General features: G+C 36.9%; 8 protein-coding genes across 13 annotated transcripts; 3 read left to right on the top strand and 5 right to left on the bottom strand.

Annotated features, from left to right (window-relative positions):
• The first annotated feature begins 1,068 nt into the window (after positions 1-1,068).
• Positions 1,069-2,692, top strand: LOC119081787 (protein mono-ADP-ribosyltransferase PARP16). The gene is made up of 6 exons (XM_037190997.1): positions 1,069-1,265; positions 1,338-1,482; positions 1,543-1,777; positions 1,839-2,048; positions 2,111-2,279; positions 2,342-2,692. Exons 2-6 carry the CDS (start codon positions 1,340-1,342, stop codon positions 2,668-2,670), a joined length of 1,086 nt encoding a protein of 361 aa, XP_037046892.1. The 5' UTR covers positions 1,069-1,265; positions 1,338-1,339; the 3' UTR covers positions 2,671-2,692.
• On the bottom strand, positions 2,609-4,105 carry LOC119081782 (decapping nuclease DXO homolog). Its single transcript, XM_037190992.1, has 3 exons — positions 3,497-4,105; positions 3,064-3,434; positions 2,609-2,899 (listed from the first exon to the last, which is right to left on the bottom strand). Exons 1-3 carry the CDS (start codon positions 4,050-4,052, stop codon positions 2,678-2,680), a joined length of 1,149 nt encoding a protein of 382 aa, XP_037046887.1. The 5' UTR covers positions 4,053-4,105; the 3' UTR covers positions 2,609-2,677.
• A 146-nt stretch (positions 4,106-4,251) lies between these two features.
• On the bottom strand, positions 4,252-8,086 carry LOC119081753 (esterase B1-like). Of its 3 annotated transcripts, none has more exons than XM_037190930.1 (7): positions 7,936-8,086; positions 6,119-6,299; positions 5,927-6,064; positions 5,714-5,864; positions 5,407-5,647; positions 4,816-5,348; positions 4,252-4,753 (listed from the first exon to the last, which is right to left on the bottom strand). In XM_037190930.1, exons 2-7 carry the CDS (start codon positions 6,254-6,256, stop codon positions 4,308-4,310), a joined length of 1,647 nt encoding a protein of 548 aa, XP_037046825.1. In that variant the 5' UTR covers positions 6,257-6,299; positions 7,936-8,086; the 3' UTR covers positions 4,252-4,307. The 3 variants fall into 3 exon arrangements, with proteins under 3 accessions (XP_037046825.1, XP_037046827.1, XP_037046826.1); XM_037190932.1 differs by lacking the exon at positions 7,936-8,086 and adding an exon at positions 6,992-7,008; XM_037190931.1 differs by lacking the exon at positions 7,936-8,086 and adding an exon at positions 6,631-6,815.
• Positions 8,087-9,510: 1,424 nt separating this feature from the next.
• Positions 9,511-11,216, top strand: LOC119081792 (putative serine/threonine-protein kinase STE20-like). The gene is made up of 4 exons (XM_037191002.1): positions 9,511-9,928; positions 9,992-10,139; positions 10,225-10,890; positions 11,033-11,216. The coding sequence occupies exons 1-4, from the start codon at positions 9,761-9,763 to the stop codon at positions 11,101-11,103; spliced, it is 1,053 nt and encodes a 350-aa protein (XP_037046897.1). The 5' UTR covers positions 9,511-9,760; the 3' UTR covers positions 11,104-11,216.
• On the bottom strand, positions 11,206-14,930 carry LOC119081841 (myosin-2 essential light chain). 2 transcript variants are annotated; one of them, XM_037191083.1, is made up of 3 exons: positions 14,810-14,930; positions 14,697-14,724; positions 11,206-11,841 (listed from the first exon to the last, which is right to left on the bottom strand). In XM_037191083.1, exons 1-3 carry the CDS (start codon positions 14,810-14,812, stop codon positions 11,429-11,431), a joined length of 444 nt encoding a protein of 147 aa, XP_037046978.1. In that variant the 5' UTR covers positions 14,813-14,930; the 3' UTR covers positions 11,206-11,428. The 2 variants fall into 2 exon arrangements, with proteins under 2 accessions (XP_037046978.1, XP_037046977.1); XM_037191082.1 differs by lacking the exons at positions 14,697-14,724; positions 14,810-14,930 and adding an exon at positions 11,930-12,424.
• Positions 14,931-15,755: 825 nt separating this feature from the next.
• On the bottom strand, positions 15,756-17,472 carry LOC119081794 (calsequestrin-2-like). Of its 3 annotated transcripts, none has more exons than XM_037191004.1 (3): positions 17,330-17,472; positions 17,100-17,207; positions 15,756-16,901 (listed from the first exon to the last, which is right to left on the bottom strand). In XM_037191004.1, exon 3 carries the CDS (start codon positions 16,825-16,827, stop codon positions 15,808-15,810), a length of 1,020 nt encoding a protein of 339 aa, XP_037046899.1. In that variant the 5' UTR covers positions 16,828-16,901; positions 17,100-17,207; positions 17,330-17,472; the 3' UTR covers positions 15,756-15,807. The 3 variants fall into 3 exon arrangements, with proteins under 3 accessions (XP_037046899.1, XP_037046900.1, XP_037046901.1); XM_037191005.1 differs by having other exon boundaries at positions 17,100-17,204; XM_037191006.1 differs by lacking the exon at positions 17,100-17,207.
• A 505-nt stretch (positions 17,473-17,977) lies between these two features.
• Positions 17,978-19,676, top strand: LOC119081786. The gene is made up of 2 exons (XM_037190996.1): positions 17,978-18,254; positions 18,476-19,676. Exon 2 carries the CDS (start codon positions 18,506-18,508, stop codon positions 19,598-19,600), a length of 1,095 nt encoding a protein of 364 aa, XP_037046891.1. The 5' UTR covers positions 17,978-18,254; positions 18,476-18,505; the 3' UTR covers positions 19,601-19,676.
• Positions 19,677-20,623: 947 nt separating this feature from the next.
• Positions 20,624-21,586, bottom strand: LOC119081821. The gene is made up of 2 exons (XM_037191056.1): positions 21,007-21,586; positions 20,624-20,952 (listed from the first exon to the last, which is right to left on the bottom strand). The coding sequence occupies exons 1-2, from the start codon at positions 21,369-21,371 to the stop codon at positions 20,682-20,684; spliced, it is 636 nt and encodes a 211-aa protein (XP_037046951.1). The 5' UTR covers positions 21,372-21,586; the 3' UTR covers positions 20,624-20,681.
• Between the last annotated feature and the right edge of the window lie 966 nt (positions 21,587-22,552).

Raw genomic sequence — 22,552 nt, 5'->3', positions numbered from 1 at the left:
CTAACACTTAATTTAAATAGTGACCTCGCCTGACTTTGTATTACTTGGAAATTATATGTCGATTTTTGTCTATATCGATATTGTTAGGTGTGCCCAGACGATATAAAAATTCCAAAAAGTGGAACCAACGCATTTTTGTTGCTTTTGCATCTAATCTAAGTTGTCTGGACCAAAAAAGTTTGATATTGTCGTTAAAAAAAATTTCTCATACAAAGTAATGGAAAAAATGTATGGAAAATTTCTGTGTTTTTTCACACATTTCGTCCTTGAGCGACCCATAAACCAACTCGGATCGCATCGGCCCCATAGACAATTTTTATCAGGAGGTCATAAAGGTTTATTTTCCCAGGGGTCCGCCAACTTCATCGACACTTTTATTTTTTGGACCCCCCTACTGAAACATTTATGGTAAAATCATGACAACGAATAAGTTGTCTCGCAAGTACTAAGTATTTATGTAGTTTGGTGGTCGAATACAGGAAAAAGTGAACTTCCCATGAAATATTAATAAAATAAAATTCCCTTTTAATCACATCAAATAATATCGAAAAAATGAAAAGTTATTTTGAACTAGTAATTCATTTCCCACACATTCAACTACTCTTAATAAATTCGTAAAGAGTAATTCCAACGAAGCTTAGAGACTATAGGCATGTCCAATCGTCCGATTTATCTTGAACACACTCATAATTTTTGTCGAATTACTACAAAAATGAGTGCGTTTACAAAACCTCTGACTCCTGGCCAACATTTCACCAAACCATACCTGTTCCATAAGTTCATTGGTAATTACTTACTCTTTTCATATACGCTTGGAGATATTCTCGTCTCTATGTTTTTTTGTATTAGAAAATGCCATCCCCCATCCCCACTTGAAGTCACTTGTCTTTTAAAATACGCAAAAAATGGATTTCGGAAATTTTGTCCTTATTATCGCGAGCGATGACTAACCGCTCTTTTTCAAACAAAAGTTTGAAGGCTCATATCGGTCAGTGGCTCAATCACTCTTGTGGTAAAGATACTAGAGATATCATGGGATGAGTGTGTCAGTGCATGTGTGTGTGTGTGATGACAGCAATGACTACAGTGACATTTTATGCGTCAGCTGATGAGTTGTTTTGTTTATTATAAACATAAAATTCTTATGTTTTTTACTTCCACATAATTTTTAAAATCTCCCAGAAAGTAGAAGGTGAAATTTAAATATATTGACGTTCAACTGACTGAACGTACTTCAGAAATATTAGTCCGAATAACACTAATTGGTAATAAGTGGTTATTTATGACGTGTCCCAATCAAGTCACAGAAAAACTTAATTATTTTCTATCCGCTTTAGCTATGACCGAACAATTGCACGTACCAATTACAAGAGAAGATTCGAAAAATCCTCAAAATCAGATCGTTAATTTGAAATTGGCCCTCGAAAAGGATATTGCAGCGTGTGATATTAAGTGGAGTCTTTTTGTTGCGGCTGCGCAAAGGTAAATATTAAACTACACGATCATAGCTTGTTAATAATTTCAAATAATTCTTACGCAAAGTTACCGGCATGATTCGCGACTTAATCCGTATCCACCGAAATATGCTACAAAAAACAAGTCGGAGTATGACATTGAACGCATCAGATTGACAATATCCAATGTGCCGCCCCTTCTTCAGGTCCTAAGGTTGTTAGAAAGCGAGGAAACCGGCCTCAACGACGATGTGATCGATCTTGTACATTGGGTCGTATGTTCAAAATCATTTCCCACTTTAAGGAGTGTAGCAAAGAATGAGGTACGCTCACGTTTAACCTGTTCAATTCCATTAGTTGAACGAAAATTATTTCGGTTTTCAGTTCGATGCTACATTGAAAAAGGTTGAATTTATAACGCCAGTATCTGTGCCCACACACATCTTCGAAGTTGTACCGCAAGCCGACAGTGCAGCGGAAGGTAAATTCCAACAACATGCCGAGAATCGAAGGAAACTGTTTGCATTTCATGGCAGCAAAGTGGACAGTTTCTATTCGATAGTGAATTTCGGCTTACAGCAACATTTGTGCAAGGTTAGTTCATCGACTCCACTATCGAAATCGAAGCCAAATGTGACCTCTTTTTCGGTTCTCAGACTGCGTTATTCGGTGATGGAATCTACTTATCGTCAGAAATGCATGTTAGCCTATCATTCAGTCCTATTGGTTCAGGATGGAAATCTTCATTGTGTGGCAATGAACTGTCTTGCATCGCTCTATGTGAATTCGTTGATCATCCGCAGCATTTGAAGTGTCACATTAAAGGTATTTGAGTGATTGCCGTTCGTCAAACAATATAAATCACTCACTGGAGCACTTTTCCCTAGACCGGCAACCGAACGATGGAGAAAATGAGCGTAAAAACAATCAAGATGTACCTGATAAATACTTCGTCATCACCAACAATGACATTGTACGTGTGCGGTATCTACTGATGTTTGCCAAACTACCCGACAAACCGATACAAATCCATCAAAATGCGTTAATGAATTGGATTTATAACAACAAATCGATTGCTACAATGATCTTCTACGCGATCATCCTGTTGTCCGTTGGTCTGGCTAACAGTAGAACCGGCCAATATTTTCGACAAATTTTCTGGCAAAAAGTAGAAAAATTTATTTCTTCTGTGAAAACCAAATATTTTTCATTATAACAAACGCTTATCGCTTATCGAATTTTTGTATTTCACTTATGTACCAATCGGGAATGAACGTGCAGTCGTTCGGTCCTTTCAGTACGGTACATTGAATGGAGTAACTTGCGTTGGGATCATGATCGAATCTGTACACGGTATGCGGACAATCAACGCCTTTCATCACATGTTTCACCATGCACAAGAAATTGTCTAAGAAATCCATGCAAACGGTGTCCGACCAAAATCTCTGAAAAAATGAACACCGGTAAGGTTAGTATAAGTTCCGACGACAAGACCCTATGAAAATTGAACGAAAAAAAAAATCAAAACAAGCGGAAAACGAATCAAGAGAAAGATAGTCACTGAAAGAGCATGGGTATAATTACGAGTTTACCATCAACTTTACATTACCTCGAACTTTTGTGGGATAGATGCAACGTCCATGGATTCCAGCGTATTTACAATTCCATTTTGTGTTCTCACACCAACCACGATCTTCTCGACTTTTGCCAGGTACGATTGACACCACCAATTTCTTGTTTTAAACCGGTTAAAATTCTCTATTTGCCGGTGGTTTGATACTTTGAGTCGGACTTTTAATTCTGTGAACTTCAAATCGTTCGGGTCAGTTTCAGACAGATCCACAACGGAACTGCTTTCTATCCCATCCATTTCGGCACCGTATAGAATGCTAGTGCTTTCCAATCTTGTAGTAAACATGCAGCAGAATTCTTCACCTTCGAGTACTGGTGTGTCAGTAACTGGATCACTTGTGGGTGAAACTAATTTGAAAAGTCAAAAATTGAAAGCTGGATGGTATGTTGTATGTTTGCACATCACTCACCACTCATAACAAACTGTTCGAACTTGAAGCCATACGTGCAAATTTTCTTCAACTCCTCAGATTCATTTTGCTTCTTCAATATCTCTTCCTCAGTCGAATGTCCGCACAAATAAATGTTACCCTTCCATTTTGTGGCTAACAGCGACCATCCGTCTCGGGTATCATACGGAGTGCACATCAGCATTCGAAGCTTCCCACGAAAGCAAATTATGTCAATGTTGAGCAATTTGTCTGTACGCTCTGGGCTAACGGTTCGCGCTGCCAGTTTCTTTAAATTCAATAGAATGTACCGCAGAATATGATTCAATTTATCCTCGAAGGCATGAGCGGGTTTATGCTGATATGAGTGGTAGCCTTCATTCAAATCGAAATGTATCGGGTGATCACTAGGCGGTAGTTTCAGATATTTGAGGTTTGTTTGGTCCGGAATGAACTGCCGATTGTGATTGACACTGAAGTATCCGAGAATGTAAGGCTTTGAGATTTTTTTGCAGCGGCCGTTACGGTCGTAATTCCGGAAATTCGGCTTAAGACGTGTATCGAAACTGTTCGACATAGTAAGTTCTATTTGTTTACAACGTCCGCAAAACTTGACATCTTACCTCCTTCACCAGTGTTGCCTTTGACATTTTTACCATTCTAATAGATTGCACAAACTTGTTCAGAGGTGGCACTCTGGACGGCGTATTTTTTGAATGTTTTTTATTACATCGAAAGTCCTCAGAATCAAGGGGCTCAAATATGTCTTGGAATTAAAACTATATGAATTATCAAGAAATTGAAAGGAAAGCAGAACTTTTAATGTCAAGTTTTATGTCAAATGATCAATAGCATAAAATGAGGTCCATAGTTGCATCGCTTGCAATTCTGGCATCTCAATAAACGTTAAATTTTGTGCAATATCCAACACGCAAAACGCTCCATTCTCTGCTGTTTGTTCATTCAGAGGTTGCCAAAGACCATCGTCCTCATCCAAGTTTGGACCGTTTTTCATTGCAAAATTGTATATTAAATTGACCATCCTAGACACGGTTATCATTTCGTACTCGCCAATATCGTTGATCGATTTTACAAGAAAATTACGGAAAATGTATGACATATCGTCAGTATGAGCAGTTCCACGGCAATTTTGTCCACATCTTAGAATACGGAAGAGATTCATAGTCGGCGAGTCAACGTTAAATCTATACATATATGTGGCAGCAGTCTGTTGTGAACCGCAATGTCGTAGACGTGATAGAGCAAGGCGATACATTCCTAATGAACGAAGCGTGATCTAATCGTAGCAAAGCAAAAAAAATAATTTAAGAATCACTTGCCGTGCACATATAGTCGATCGGATTCCATTCGAACGAAGTTATCCAAAATCTTCTCTTGGCTGGTATCGTCACCACCGAAGTAGAAATTTTTAATTCTCTCTCCCAACGCTTCAAGCTCGCTGTCACTATACGAACATCCAGCGTCTCGTGGTACTAACTTAGCGAAGTTTATCGTACTTAATAGCTTTTCACCTTTAGCAACTGCTGCTGGTCGTAAAATCAGGGCTTCGTCTGCTGTATAAGTTAATATCACAGGAATATTGTTACTCCATGAATTTCGAGCCCGTAGACGCGGATCGATCGGCATGAAACCTGAATGTTTGGTTTCGATAACTGGCCCATACGGGAAACGAATTCCCTTCATTAGGTCTTCAGGGAGGAGGAAGTCGGGCTGAAAGTGGGCTCGAATCATATCGGAAGCATTTGTGTTGAGTAGAATGTTCACAGCACTTTGCAAGCCTCCACTCATATTCCAACCGACTGCTGCAGCCAATCGTTCCACATAAAAGTTTTCATTTTCTGGCGCTGCAAATCTATACGAAGCAGATTTAAATTACCCCGATCAATGACAGGGCACTAATTTTTGTTAACCTAGTGTTCAGAACTGATCCAGACATAATTATCGCTTTGTGAAAGAAATCTCTCGACCATTCCGATAGCATCTGATAGTTGACCGCACAAGCACCCGAACTAAAGCCGAATAACAGTACGTTACTTGGATCTCCACCGAAATTTCTGATATTTTCTTTGATCCAACGAAGTGCCAATGATTGATCTTTGAGGCCAAAGTTCCCACTAATATTGAATGAATCGTCTAGTACACGTAAATAGCCTGAAATGATCAAAGTCGGCAGTAATGGTAAATCATAAGCACCACGAGCACCACTCAATAGTATACCGAAGACGCCTTGACGAAAATTGAATGTAACTAGCACCACATCCTTTTGCATGATATAATCCGGTCCAGTGAGATTTAAGCTTGCCGAACCAAAATTAAATGCTCCCGGATAGATGAAAACTATTACTGGCTTCAATGATGTGGGCCGTATCTACGAACCAATGGTAGTTGTTATTGCCATGTTTCAAACGGTTGAATTATTCGCAAATTTACTTCGTGAGTGAAAACATTCAAATACAAACAGTCCTCGCTACCGCGATATTCTCCACTAAACAGATCCCGTTCCCAGCATGGTACAGATTCTTCAGTCGCATTCCACACCCCAGACCACGGTTCCGGCAACTGAGGATCCTTCACAGAAATTCAAGTTAACAAAAAAAATCTTCGATATTTTAAAGAGACTACCTTAAAGCGAAGCACATCTGTCGGAGGCTTAGCATATGGAATGCCCAGATAACTATAAAATACATTGCTTAGTAATGATACTGTTAGTACACCTTTAACCAGTCCATAATTGGTTTCGACGATTGTAGTTGAATTCATGCTTCACTGTTACAAAACAGTTTAACGACGTCAACTAGTATTACTAAAATGCAATAAGAAAAAATGTTGTGAATTCAAACGATTGCATTGCTATAAGTTCGAATTTGTATGCGCGTGTAAACGGCGTGAACGTATAATAATGGGAACTATTATTGTTATCGACGTTTCCGTTGACTTATTGTTAATGGTGTTCAACAATTAACTTTTAATTTTTTATGATGAACGACTATCATCTGTTATGGACGATGACGAAATTTTTTTATAATGAAGTCTGCACAACGTCGTCTTATATTTCAGAGCGAAAGAAAATCTGTTGTAATTAAGGACTTAGATCAAGTAACAGATTCGACACCTAATGGTATATGTGTACCTACCGTTAATGATAGTTTTGATCAAAGATTTACGAAGCTCACGAATCCACATACGTGTTACGTGTCAATTGTTCATAACTTGAAACTTAATTAAGCTCACGTCTCAGCAGTAGAAGTATTAAAATAATCCAGTGAAGCAAATTACAAAATTGTTGTGACAATGAAAGAGTCAAATTAAGTTTGCACAACGCACTGTCAGTGCTTTGGTTTGCACCAAAAATTCTTAACGCCACTACCAAAAACAGTGTATATTTATATGCTGATAATATTACTTTGTAGATAGTGTGAAAACTTGTAGAAAAATATCAATGATCATAAAATAAAACATAAAAATAAAATAAAATAAAACAATTGAGCTGCTCACATTAAATTACAAGGCCTGATTCTAGTTGCAAAACAGGTACTATACACTTTCAATACAAAGACGTCTTGAAAACAGACCTGGTTTCTTTCAAATTTATGCAAATATTTACTTCCTTCGTTGTGTTTGTACATGATATATTGGCGAAATGTCATCGCAGGTCTGAATGATAAAGTACTTCAATTTCGAAAAATTTACGTTTTAACATCTGTTATGATAGATTATTCGAAATATTCGTCATTCTTCAAGATGATATGAATGATATGAATGGCTGGCTCGTTCGGACACAAGGCTTTGTAATTGATTGTATTCGCTGGATTATGTCCTAATTTCGACTAGATAGGGGCCGTGCCCAGTTTTTTATGCATTGCGATTTGGCAACGGACCAAATGCAACAGTAGAGCTCACCCACAGCGCAAGGCTATAGGCTAACTCCTTTCACTCGTTTATTAAAGAACCAAAAATTTTCTTTAATTTATTGGAAAGCCGTAACGAGACACTGAAACAAAATTGCTTAATTTTATTGTTGATTGAAGATCCTGTGTAGTTTCAAAATAATGCGTCCTTTTATAAAGACGTTTGGAATGCCTTAAAATACCCCCAGCTGAAATGCCTCTAAACATCAATATAATAAAATCCAACAAAACAACAACCAACATAGCTATCGCTCTTCCCTTACACATGGATTACGTGAAGCAAACGTACAGACAAAAAAACTGTTTCGACTTCGAACAACAACGGCGGTCTCAGACTAGCGTGGTCTAGCCTTCTTCAGTCGTTTCCGTTGCGTTCTTCCCGAGACAGCAGTAAATTTTCGGTTGAACAAGTTTTTCAAAATTTACATAGACAAATTGCCATCTTGCGATGGAAAGAGAGGGGTGTTAATGGAACGCTACTTCGAAACATCCCAAACGCGTAGCAAAGAAAGAAAACCGTCCAAATCTCACCTCCATTCTGCAATTCGTTCGCCAATTCCACCAGCAACAATCCATTTTCACCAATTTCAGCAGTAAATTTAAAAGAAACAACGACTGAGAGAAAAGAACATTCTGCAACGTGAAAACTCACTTTCCACAGGCAACTGCAACAATTTCGGATTGGGTTTTAACTGCTTAACTCAAACAATTGGAAGTGTAGATTTTGAAAGTTTTCCCGGTCATACCGGATTCCATCCTAGGTCCTTATCATTGTGCTAAGATCAAGCCTGTAAATCCGCATACATCAGAGAGATTCACTTTATCAAAACTTTATGGATTGATTTTGCAATGTATCCAAAAAAGAAACGAATTCGTTTTGATTTCACAATATTAGAAATTGTATTCTTAAAAATGACATCGAAAAATTACTGAAATGAAAAAACAGGAAATAATTAAGAGATTCGCTCTTTCCGTTAGATGTAATCTAATTGGCTCTGTTCGATGATTGCGAATTGGAATTGGTATTGGAATTGTTTGACTGAGTATTCGAATTGTTAGAACCACTTGAACCCGTGCTCACAACGCCAGTACGAACATATTCCGGAGTAGTGCCCGTACGTGCCGCTTCCCGATCCTGTCGGTCCATTTCCTTGTACGCCTTCATTGTTTCCCAATGGTCTCCGGAAGCTAGATTTAAAAAAGGAATATCAGCAACGAGTTTTTCACATTCGTTAGGCTGAAAAAACACAAAAACTTTGCTTTCTCCTCCGATTTTTTAAATGTAGAGTTTATCTCAAAATTCAATCAATTTTCAGGATTTATCAATAACTTACACATGTTCGATTAAGACGAAGAACGATTTCTTATGGAAAAACTAATTAATTGTTCAATATTTTCGAAAATAATTTAATTTGATAAAACGTATAGGTCCTTTGTCTACGACTCTCTAACCCAGATTGTGACTCATTGTACAAAGTAGCGAAATGGCTTGGTAAAAATGGATGACAAGTTGCATAATATGATGCAATCATGGACATGTCACATAATTGGGGGTGTAATAGAATTTAGTGTACACATGGATTAGTGGGACCAGCTCGATTAGTTAAGTCAAAGTACAGTAACCTTATGGAATTTAGTGTTGAGCTCTGTAAAATAATGAGGTTGAAAATTTTCTATCAATCTGTTGAAGATAATTACAACAAAAGAAGTAACAGATTCGATAGTTGTTCTTATGATTCTTGTGAAAGTTTAGGAAAATCGTCATCGGTCGATTTTTTTACTATTTGTTTTACTATGCTTCCGCTCATACTATCTAATGAACTATCTATGAAACATGTAAGTTAATCAATTTGAATGTCATCAGAAGAACAGGGCTAATTAACAGATAATGGATACGTTAATCTTTCGTCTTAGTTTAAAAAAATATTTCCTTTTCTTCGTAATTATTATTAACCGACACAATTCTATTTGAAACCACTTTCGCCAGAGGTCGTCGTTGATTTGTCGCCGCTGTAAAAAGGTAGGTGGAATGCATTCACAATGAATCCAAAAATGTTTATGGGAAATTTAATTTTAAGAGAGATCAAAACAACATCTGCAACACTCTTGTGTGCGTGTGTGTGACTTTGACAGCTGTGTTTTGATTTTCTAATTATTTTTCATTACTTTGTCTGGTTAGGAAAAACCACTTCTAACCAATTTTTTATAGCAGATTTGAGTTTTTTTTTTCTTATCATCACGTTCAATTGCTTCCCGAGACAGCGTATTAAATCTCAAAATGTCTGCAAAACTTTATTAGCTTTAGCTTCGTACGGCAAGCACAACAACAACAAAAAGATTTTGTGACTTAATTGAGATGTTCGGCTCGGATCCTAGTGAATATGTCCTCAAATCTGAATTGGCTGTCTGCTGTAATGGCATTGGAACTGTTTATTTGGCCAAGCACAGACCGTCAAATGAATTCATTACAATCAAAAAGTTTAAAATGGATCGGGCAAAATTAGAAGAAAACAGTCTCATACGAGTAAGTCTAAAACCTACGTCAACATCGAAAAATTACAAATCTGATTAAACACCTCAAACTTAGGATGAAATACTAACTATGCGACAACTGTGCCATCCAAACATTTTATCGTTTCACTCAACATTCGTAAATAGTTTCGAAGTTTTCGTGGTGGCTCCGTTGATGTGCTTTTGTAGCTGCAGAGATGCAATGAATAACTTATTTACCACAGGTGAGTAAGACTTGAGACCGCCTCATACGTCTTTGCTCGTTGTATTCGAATCTTCGAATCGGTTGTTATGAGAACATTTTTTTAGGTTTTCCCGAACACATAGTTTGCCTCATTCTAAGAGACGTTCTTCTTGGCCTTGACTACCTTCACAAGAAAGGTTTCATTCACCGATCAATCCGTGCCAGCCACATACTTCTTAATCGAAATAAAGCCGTACTGTGCGGCTTTCGTGAATGCAGCTGCTTGGTATCACACGGTGAACGGGTGGCCACTTTGCACAATCTTCCACCATCATCAGTCAAGAGTCTAAATTGGCTTGCACCGGAAGTGCTGGAACAAAATCTGTTAGGATATACCGAACAATCGGACATTTATAGCTTGGGAATTGCCACTTGTGAATTGGCCAACGGTTTGGAACCATTTTCGGATATGGCAACGACATTTATGCTTGTCGAGAAGATACGCGGACATCAACCGGCTCTATTGGATTGCTCCACTTGCCCGCCACCGACCGGTGGTGATTCGGGCGTTGGAGATAGCATTGCCGAAACCAGACAGATCTATGGCATGAGAAAGTTTTCCGATAACTTTCATAATTTTGCTGAGATGTGCATGCAGCGGCATCCGATCGATCGTCCAACAGTGGCGCAATTACAAAATCATGTGTTTTTTAAGCAGATCAAACATATGACACTATTCGAACAATTGTTGGCGTCGGGCATTGATACATTGGACTGTACTAAAATTAAGGGTACGTACAGCCTGAGTATGCCTGGAATTTTCGATTCTCTTAGTATTACTCATAGACTCATAGAGATGTTTAACCAGAGGACCACTAATTTTACTACTTCCAACCGGTCCAAATGTTTGATTTCTATTTCTGCCATTTACAGATGAAAACATTGGTCTGTCTTGCGACTTTGGTGATATGAACATTGATGGCACATTTGAATGGGACTTTTGATCATCATTTACAACGCACAGAAGGTTCGCGCTTGTTATATTTTTGACTGTAAAACTGCGACTAGGATTAAACGCCGCGTTTCTCACCAATAAACTATCGAAATTTAAATTCAATTTTTTTATTTTAGTGAATTTATATCATCCGGTTACAACTTGTGTGACAGCAACAATTACATGTTCACACTTGATTAATAAAAAAAAAATTAAAGATTTTCCTTCAAAAGAACAGTTACAGTAAATCTAGATACAATTTCCAATACGACATGTGAATTACTTTCAATTTAATACTTTCAACTTCATAACACTCGAGTCCAGCCGCACGCAGTCTAACCGCTCATTATCATTCGCACGAATTCCTCGTAATTCACGTTTCCTTGCGAATCCTCTTGGTTCACCAACAATTGCTCAACTTCATCATCGCTAAGTTTCTCGCCCAATGTCGTCAGCAAATGTCTTAGTTCAGCCGACGATATGAAACCGCTAGCATCTTTGTCGAAATGACGTAAACCTTCAACGAAATCGTCGGCCGAGTCTGCCGATCTGGCCTTCGATATAGCCTGATAAATTGGCAAAAACACTTCGAACGAAATGCGTTCGTCGGCTTTCAATTGATGTGTGCACTTCTTCACATCGGATTCGGTTGGATTTTGACCCAACGCTCTGAGGCACTCTCCGACTTGGTTGAGCTGAATTTTGCCATCGCCTTTGTTATCGAATAAGTTAAATGCTTCTTGGAATTCTGAAACGTTAAGGAAAACACAGTCGATCAATGAAATGGAAATTAATCAAGGAACAAGGGGTACTAATACGTTGAATCAATTGTATACCTTCCACCGAATTGAATGTATTTTTATTGGGAGGATCGTACATATGCATATTCTTGGTAGGTGTCTTTCTTAACAGTCAATCAAAACGACAGGACATTCACACTTTTTAAAATATCAAAATTAAAAATAAACTCAAGTCAGAGACGGAACAGTAGCCGTATAGTCCGAAAGTGGTTTGTTAACAGCCGAATGAAATTCAACGGGTTAAATTGTTTAACTGCACAACAGTATGGTACGAAATTTTATTATGTGCACTTTGGCAAGAGTTTTGTTGTTAAATGAAAATAGCACAGAATGACCGAGATGTTTAACCGAACATTGCAGAAATTAAAATGTTTGTGAATGTTCAGCAGAAAATCGGATCGTGTACATTTTTACGAGCAAAATACATATATGAGAGTGCATAATTATTGTTTGCAATAAACGCAAGACTCTGTAACGATTAAAAAATAACTTCACAATGGTTAAAATTACAATCAGCGTCAACACGATCTGAAGTGACCGCAATACTACTTCTGATAAATTGTGGAAAGTTCAACCTATATACTGACTCTCAATGATAAAAACGAAATTTTTAGTAGAGAACCTTGTAACATCTATGACTCAGTGGAAGATAAGCATGTATTCCTGCTACATCCATTTAACGCTGTTACGGTTCCATTAAAATTCCAATTCGTCACATAGACCATATAATCTCTCAAACTTGCGTTATTATTTACAAAAAAATAAAGTCTGGTCGGGTATATAAAAACTCAACCAGCCACATCAACGCCATTTAAGGTATAGAAATTGATTTACTTGTTTCGTTTTTTTATGGCATTCGCAATGTATTATTGACAAACATGGGCTAAATTGGATTTGTAATTGAATTTAAAAGCTGAAATAAACTTAGAGTAGGGGATATATCGAATCGAATATTCCATACACTGAATTTGTCTGGGGAATGAACGGACCCAAAAAATTTCTCTTGTTGGACAAACACTTTTTTTGCTGAACTAAGAATTGAAACAATTTCTCATCGCAGTGTCTCGTATACAGAGGATATATCTGAAGGGCCAATGACCGGGTTGTAAGACACACTTGCAGTCTTGCGGTTCTATAGGGTGGATGTACCCATCCTCGAAGAAGTGTAAGTCGTCGGACTATACGAAAAAAAAAAACAAAAAGTTTCATAAGCTTGCACAAACATAAGCTTGTTGAAACACTAGATAACATTTATCTTTGGTAAATCCGTCATTTGCAGAAACCAGGAGCTTCATATTATTACAAACTATTATTAATAATAAAAATAAACAAAGTTGAGAATGTTACTAATCATCCGAGAATGGGTACATCCACCCTATTAACCCTTAAGAAACGTGTGATTTATTTGTTAAATCTGTTATTTCCTTTAAGTATTCCACTGTGTTTGATACGAGATCTTTTACTTCATTTGTTAAAGCCCATCGCTTATTTTCATCATCGTTGTTAAGGTTAAAGGTTAATAGTTAGCCGATAAGCCGATGAATTAATTGCACATAATCCAGACGGATAAGCCAATTAGTAATAGTTAAATAATATCTTTGTTTGCCAGTGTAGTTATACGTTTGTGTATTAGAAGTGGTAAAATATTCTTTGGCCTACATTATGTGTAACCAATCATGTGTTATTGACAACGACAACATGAAGCAATGAGCTCTGGAAAGTGTTCTCTCATTTAAGAAAGTGAGAGTCGGAGTCGGAGATTCTGCAGGTACATTCCGTACCAGGTTTCTTTCCTTTAAACATAAGACCCAACAGTCTTAATGATTAAATGCTGTTTGTGTTTATTAATGAATATAAAACGATCAACATAATGATTGAAGCTCACTCAATTCAATCAATTCGATATACTCGTATAACTACTGTCGTCTGAAGAACAGTATCTCATGTGATATCGGTACACGACACAACACAGTGAATAACTAAAAAAAGTGAATTATTACCCATTGCCCAAATGTTAACTCTACCGCTTTTTCTTAACATATTGTTGTTGTTCATTTAAATTCACATTGGACTGAGTGTTTTTTGTAATGGAAAGAATTGTTTCCTTATATGGAATGTTGGTTGTTAATGTATTGGACGCATATATGCAGCCCGTTTGTATAGTTTCTTCAATGATTATTTATATATATGGTGGAACAAGGTCCAAACCATATGGTAGTAAAATACCACAAATTAAACATAAAATAATTGTAATTTTTAAGCCATCCGCTCTCGGCACAATTGCCATCAACGAACTGATCAATTCAGTTGAATTTGATATTTGAACGAGTGATATATATAATTTAGAGCAAGCACATGTTTCGCAACGTTCAATTGGTATTATTAAAACAAACAGAAAAATTCTGCCAAACATCCACATAAAACTTTTTTTTTCTTCTTTATTCTGCGGTTGGACGAGTGACTCATATTCCTCGAAAGATTTGTATAATTAAATGACATTTTAATGAAATGAGTCGTCACCGCTCTGGAATTCGTCGATTCGAAAACGAGAGAACAAAGGTAATAAACGAAATTTTATCAATGATCGACAACTGAAATGAAACACACCCAAAACTGATATCACCCGAGTAATGGTTAGAAATTGTCTTGTTTATCTTCTTGTCATACTCGTTTTTGGATAACGCCTGTAGAACATTATACCGTACATTCTTTAGAAAACATTGACATCACCTCGAAAAAAACACAATCAAATCATACGGATTATTCACGGATATAAACTCGAATCAGGAACTTGGGAACTTACCGGCCAATTGATCCTCGGTATAATTTGCCTGCAAAGAAATTTGTATTGGTTTGAGTTTATATTTGAGCTAGAAGACAATTTTTTTTTGTAATAAATACGGATGAAAGACTTACCATTTCGTAGGAATGATTGTTTTCAGAGTACGTGTTTTTCAATAATGGCGAAGTAGATTTTTTGACATTACGGGATATCTTTTCGCAACATTCACAATAATTCAGTTTCTGGTTTTTGGCGCCGTTGATTTCTTAAATTTTTTTTGTCATAGCAACGCACTTCAAGAATGATTGGTGAAACTGGACAATGTGTCATGAATATTTTTGGCACTTCGTTGTTCGAAGTATCATTAAAAGAATAGACAGTGCCTTGTAGCGGTTAGATAACGAAAGTTGCGACATTGATTGAGGAAATGACCAATTTCTCATCGCGGCTCTACATTTTATATAAATTTGTAAATTCGATATTGAACAATTCTTATACTTTACTACTAATGACTAAGTAGACCTATCAAATTGGATGGATTTTTACCGATTTTTACCATTCTTCACCTAGGTGTTTTCTTAACTAAGGTAGCAGAAGCAGAACCTATTTTCTTGTGAATTTCCTCCAATTTCCTGAAGAAAATGTTTTCTTGAAAATAGGCTGTGAGGAACGCAATGCCCACATTTGATCATTATTAACCTTTCACAAATGCACAGTTTACGAAACAGTTACTACTTTCGATCAACGAATTTTCAACAGATCTTGCTTCATTAGGCTTGATTTCCACTTACCAAAAAAGTTTTCCGTGTGAGAGACAAAATTGATTTTTTTTTCAATTTTTCCTTCGTTTACTTGACATCCTGTTCGCTATATACGACTGCATTAGCTAGATAGCAAACTTTATTCTATAACGGATTACGCAGCTATTATGAGAAAGTGTAACCTCTTTTAGCAAACACATTTGAGCCTGTAGTTGATACTCAATTTAGGAGGAAACATTTACACTTTGTGTTAAAAGCTCTTCTTTCGTAAAGTGAATGTTGGATCAAATGAAGTAAAAGATTTTGTATAACACTTAAAGTATCGTATTAAAATAATGGTAGTAAAATTACACAAATGACTTTCGATTACATTATATTATTCGGCTTCTTTTCGATGGAGGTGAATTTTCGACGCTTGCATCATTATCATCACTAATTTCAATGTCGTCACTAATTTCATTTTTGTCACTAACCTCTTCCTCATCGTCAACGTCGTCATCTTCATCATCGTCATCATCGTCATCGATTACTACCACACTTTCAGATTTTTCTTCCGAAATAGATCCGTCAGTTCCCTTTTCTTCTGCATAAAACGCTGTTACCAGTTCCTTAATTTCATTGATAGTGAAGTCGTCCCAATTCTCAACGAAGAGCTCCTTGACGAACGCTTCTTCCTCATCTTCAGATCCTGTTTCGAACTTGAATTTTTTCCGTACTTTTTGAAGTGTTTCTCGTAGATCATCATCGTCAATGGGCGTTTTATCCGCCTCCAATTTTTTATCTATCCGCAACCTTGCCGATGTTTGGTCACTGTGGATGTCTTGCAGAATCTTTATACACATACGAGCTGTCAGACCATCGTACATTAACTCAACCATGCTTCGGTATAGGTCTCTAGCGATTTCCACTTCAAAGTCCAGCAAATTAAATTCGTAATATTCCATCCAGTGCTCCCCACATTTAATCAATTCCTCTCTGTGCTCATAATGGTCGATTTCACGTTGACTGATCGAAGCAATTGCAGCTTCATGGCGTTCTATGATTTCGATTGGAGAATAGGATGGATGCAGATGATAAAACCAATATTTCGTCGAGTCATCGTCGTGATGGTTGTGTTCAGCTATTATTTTCTCGACCAGTTCGTCTGTCATAACTAATTCCAAATTTTTATTGGCTGATTTTCGTTTAACCTCAATGTAATCCAAAATTTCTTGTTTCTTGGTATCGTCCTCCAGTATTGTCTTAAAAATTTCCCTGCGGACACTGCGACTGTATTTCCCCTTGTGGCAAAAATTCATGTCTTCCACCATCTGATTTTGATTCGATTGCTTAAAATCATGATACTCCAGGATTTTGGCCGCATCCTGTTCCAGGGCATTGAGGGTAATCATCTCGATTTGGAATGTTACAAAAGATGGTGTTGACGTATCCGTACCATGCGACGACCATTCGAAGAACGTATCGCCTGTAGAGACATATTGAGATTAGAGTGATCATCATTCGATTAAATTGCGGAAAGAAAGTAGGGAAAGAATTTCTCATAATTTTGTACAAAATTATCAAAATAGGAGCACGGTTGTCATGACAACAATCCTTCTATATAAGTATCTGTTTCGGAATAATTTTGCTTTGAAGGTAATAATCATCGATATAATATACTGACCCTATATTAAATCGATGGTAATAATTGACGACATGGAAACGTCAAAGGTAGTGTGGTTGAGCCAAACAAAATGTAGATGCGAAGACACGGAAAATCTTGAACTTTCTACTGCAATAGAAGTTTGCTAAATTTGCATCACTACAATTCAGGTTTAGGATGAAATCTTGAAACTTTTCTTATTGGAATAAATTTGAACCCGAAGGTGAACAAACACAAACAATGTTACTAACCGTTAGTTGAAAAACAAACAGCACAATCGATATAATATTATTGATCTTAGCCCCAAATTGTATAGAAAACGAATTCAAAAGATTTTTTTATCGGTTTAATCACAACTAAATTCGTCAACAGCCATCTAATTATGACTTCGAAATGAAATGTCAAAAAATATTCGAATAATTGCGACTTTCTTGGTCACGTTGGTCGCGTTGGTCACGTTGGTAACGTTGGTCACGTTGGTCGCGTTGGTCACTGACCAGCGCGCCATCACACTATAATTTCGAAAAGAAATATTGAATAATTGCGTGAAAAATATTGTCGAGTGGTCGGCGGGTCTTTTAGTCATTCCTTCTTCAAATTGCTGTACAATTTTTTATCGTCTTTTAGCCGACGACTTTCAGAAAAAATAAGTAGAAAAATTGGTGACATACCTGAAAAAGTGAGGAACTTCGGAAAAACGATAAGAGTAAACTGCTACTTGCTGATAAGACGATGACTTCCGGAAGAAATCTTAAAGTTATCATTTCTTCAGAACATCGCCGTTTCTCATGTCTTTGTTTTTTCAGCTCTGGTAAATATCCAGATATATCCCGTACATGAATGAAGTGAACATATTCGCTCTAACTGAAAAAGTATCACAAATGCCTACACACATATACGCACAGCATAATCATTAGTCATGTTATGCGTGCTATGCACACATAGAGTCTTTATTTGTTTATTAAATGTTTAGTGTAATTAATTGCTTTATTTTGTTAAATAAGTTCGAGTTTCCATAGCAAACGTTTTATTTTGTAACGTAGAGAACCATAGGAGAACCCACTAAATATTTATATAACAGGAGGATGCTGAAGAAATTCGTATTTTGATTGAAAAAAAAGAAAGTTTCTAATGTTTCGCCAACAATGACGATTCTTTATGGTCATTGCATTGTAGGTAAGTCTGAGTATAGTTTCGTAATGTAGGACAGAGCGTGTTTTGTTTCAAGAAAGCCCAAAAGATCTTATTGAGATCGATGTATCACTACATTTGGTGCTGAAGTAACGCTGTAGTAGAATATATGTCTGAGCGCATAGTTATATTGTTTTGGTATTTCTGCCCTATGGATACACTATAATACTGTGTTTCTAAATGCCAATCAACTTTCACAATTTCAGACTAGCCCTTTCGCAACCAAATCACAAATCATGGACAATATGAATCAACAATTACCAAATGAAGTATGTTGTTCCAATATGCAACACCCACCGAACCACTATAAGAGTAAAGGATATCGGACCTTTAAGGATGGTCATCGAAATGATTCATCCAACGCTAAATTCATCTATGAAGATTCTCCTGGACGTTTATACAGAAGTCGGTGCGAGAGAAATCAACAAATTCCACAGCCATCCACTAACGATTCATCACGAGTAAAGTGGTCCCGTAACAATATTGCTATGACAATGGAATACTTTCAACCAATTTCTTCAACGCCCAAACGTTATTCAAGCCAGTCGGATTATTCTTATGCATATTACGAGCCTGGTGCAGTAATGCACCATTCAAATATACCAAAAACGCCAACAACAGATCAACCAAACTGTTCATCTACACGATCATCACCAAAATCAATTCGTTCCTTGTTGTCTAAACCTGACGACAAAACAAAGCCAAAAGATCGTTACACCTACACGACTCGATACGGAACCCAAGAAAATATCTACGAGGACGTTTCCTCCATTAGATTGCAGCCTAGGCTCAATTCATCGGGTCAGCCGGTCAGTGCACAAGGAACATCGAAAATCGAATTTCAAGATATTCTCCATAACCATTACAGAGTTTTGGAAGAGCTCAATTTATCGGTGGAAGAATTGTTTCTGTCTACGCCGAAAAAATCGAATGCTCTTTCGCCCAGGAATTTGTTGAAGCGATCTACGAAATACAGAAATAAGGCGAAGGGTTCCGATGTAATTAGCTGTAAAAATGTGTTTGCCTCATCAGTGAATGAGCTAGTGGTTGCGGAGGACAGTGGCTTCAGTGGAAGCAGTAGCGGTGCCAGTTATGTTGGCAGTCTAAGAAATTACAAAACTGCTCTGACGAGGTCAAATCGTAACTCAAGGGAGATCGACAATTTTACCAATGCGAGTGATTGTAATGCATCGCAAGGATCGATAAATGTTAAAGTGCCGAACAAGTACCAAAAGATATCGCTCCAGTTGTTGAATCAATTGAAGGGCGATAAAAGTAGCAGTTCGTCGAAGGGACTTAAATTTCCGTTTTGGAATAAGAGATTAAAATGAAATTATTTTTTGATGTATTTTTTACTAGGCTTTGGCTGGTTCATATTGAGCCCCAAATAAAATTAAGGAAAAAGAAGAAGATTTACGTTGCCGAAACCAGATACTTTTATTTCCTTTGTTGCAGTACAATGTGTACGCTCCATCAATATTCGTTACATTTAAGATCCAGCTAGCCAGCCTAGCAGTTTGTGTGAATAAGCTCGGCTGAGTAGAACTATCGCAATTGTCAATGTTACCACTGAAACCCACTTGAATTCCAAGTAACACTCTGCCTTGAGTAGACAAGGGCAGACTGGGTTCACTAATACACAAGCGCGACTCAGCCGACAAACTTCCATTGAACGGACTTCGGAACGCAACATTAACCAACATTAAAACTGAAATTTCGCTTGTCGTTATTAAAATGTGAAATATTTTGATACTTAAACACAATTTTCAATTACGGGAGGCACAACTAACGGTTATCCATCTGTTGTCTTTAGCGAAATGCAAAATTAGACCAAGAGTGGTGACAAACGTGAGCACAAATATGACAAAACGCTTGTTAAAAGAAATGAAGTGAAAGATTGGAAACCTTAAAATACGTACACCAAAGGAAGTAATAGATCCAATACTAAAACTGTTGTTATGCTTGTCATGTTAATCTCCACATAATGTAAATGTAGAATCCAGAATTACATTCTCCTGAAGTTGAAATTTCTTATCGCTTAGTTCATTTTATCAGCATTTCTCAGAGATTTTTCTTATTTGCTGTTTTGCGGAAACATTATGTAACGTGGTAACAATGTCTCTAAAAAACAATTACAATTACAGTAGGAAATGTTGTATTGACCAGAACTTGAACGATATTATTCATTCAATGCAACAAATAACCATAAATGTAGTTCAAATAATATGGAATTCGTCGAATTGGTGATAGATTGGTGTGGTCACGTTTCACCCATCACTAAGGAAACTAAGGTAAGTCCATCTTGTTCTTCGAGATTAAAGTGTAAAAACATTCGATTAATATTTTCCAATCATATCATAGTTATATTGAGGATCACCCATTGTACAATGTCCATTCACAAAATTTCACTTGTTACTCATTGAACCATTGTTTACTTATTACGTTCTTAATTACGTCGATACTGTCAGTTTTCATTAACAGATGATCGTCATTGACTTCAATCATTTCATTGTTCCAGCCGTTCTGTTGTAACAGTTCAATGTAAGTGCGACTAACGTTGATCGGAACGATGTCATCGTTAGTGCCATGGACTATTGTAAGGGGTACATCGACCAGTGGATATTGTACTTGCTTCATTAAATCTTCATAAAAACCATAATGTAACTGCTGTTCCGTCTTGGTACTGAAATGATAATATTTTTTACTTCCATCCAATTGCCATTGATATAGATCCGAATCGGCCATCTTAGCTTTCCATCGATTGGAAGCGTCTAATGCAGGGCACAATAAAATTAAACTTTGAATTTTTGAACAATCCTTGAACTCGGACGCTAATGTTGCTGCAACCAGTCCACCCAATGAACTACCAATCAGTCGGTACTGTTGTGTGTTGTTCAGCATTTCGCTTTTCAAATGCTTAACAATTTCCGATACGCTTAGTTTCTCGAACGATGGTATATTCAGATCCGGCAAATGCAGCTCAACATTTTGTAGTTGCTCTTTGAAGAACTTGTTTAGTAGAAGACCTTTACTCGATCCGCTACCGGATGCAAAGCCGTGTAGGTACAGGTACTTATAACAGTTATATGAGTTTGATGTCATAGTTGAGTGATCTTAGGAATGCTATAGTAATGTATCGAATCTTGAATTCACTTGGTAAACAAATCTTCTTACTGTGTCTTACTCCTATTTTGATGATGTAATAAAAAAAAACAGTCTAAGTCAAACAGTTTACCTAGACAGTACACCACTTCTCTGCAGAAATTACTGATAATTGGTAAAGTGTTGGCGGATTTATTATAAGGAATTGTTATTAAAGTATAGAACGTCAATGTCTACTTCAGACATTTGAAAGATAACCCAAAATATTATAATCTAATCACCTTAAGCGCGCAAAATTTAAAGTTCATTCAAAATACATTCAATTAGAAGAAATTGAAGTTTTTACAACAGTTATAGAGCTATCACTGCCAATTCTGCTGAATTTTCAGCCCACATCTTCCAAAATAACTGATATCATCCAAATCTAAAAAGGAATAAATGACGCAGTTCCTTTCTTTTCCAACTTCCAAAACATCTGATAGCGCTGTTGTTGACGCATTCTATGAGAGTACGCAAAAAATTTTGACTGTTAAAACTTTTCAACAAAAAATTTACCGAAAAAATCGGCGTCGCTCGTCGCGTGGTAGCTGTTGAGGAGCACACTTCTAAGAAAATCTATATGCAGATGCCTGGATCGGGATCAAAGATAAATAAATGGTAAAACGAACACTTATAATTATAAGAGAAGCTTATAAGAAAAAAAAAATTAAAATCATACAGTGAACGACATCTCAAATGTCTCACTGTCAAATTTTTCTGAGAATTTTATTGTGTCATTGCAAATTCACAATGACATTCTCTGAAAAAAATGACAGTGAGACATTTGAGATGTCGTTCACTGTAATACATAATACATAAACTGAGAGACTGGAAATCATATAGATCATCATTTTGCAATCACGGCAGAGTAAAAGTAACCCTGGCAGGAGCGGCTCATTATTGAAACGTCAAATGAGGGACCTAATACACTATATGAAAATGAACTCAAATGAACACTGACATAAGTTGAAAAATTTAATTCGCAAAAAACATAGGGCTACTAGATTATTCAGGTCCCTAGTCAAACAAGCACTCCTGCCTGGGTTACTTTTACTCTGCCGTGTTTTGCAATGCATAAACGACAATATCTGCCTATGTTCCTATTGAAGGAAGTGTTGCGGTAATGAGCGTAGAAATTCTGC

The sequence above is a fragment of the Bradysia coprophila genome, unplaced genomic scaffold (genome assembly GCF_014529535.1).
Source record: "Bradysia coprophila strain Holo2 unplaced genomic scaffold, BU_Bcop_v1 contig_358, whole genome shotgun sequence".
Classification (NCBI taxonomy): Eukaryota; Metazoa; Arthropoda; class Insecta; order Diptera; family Sciaridae; genus Bradysia; species Bradysia coprophila.
Note: the sequence above shows the minus strand (reverse complement) of the source record. Positions and strands in the feature narration are given on the sequence as shown.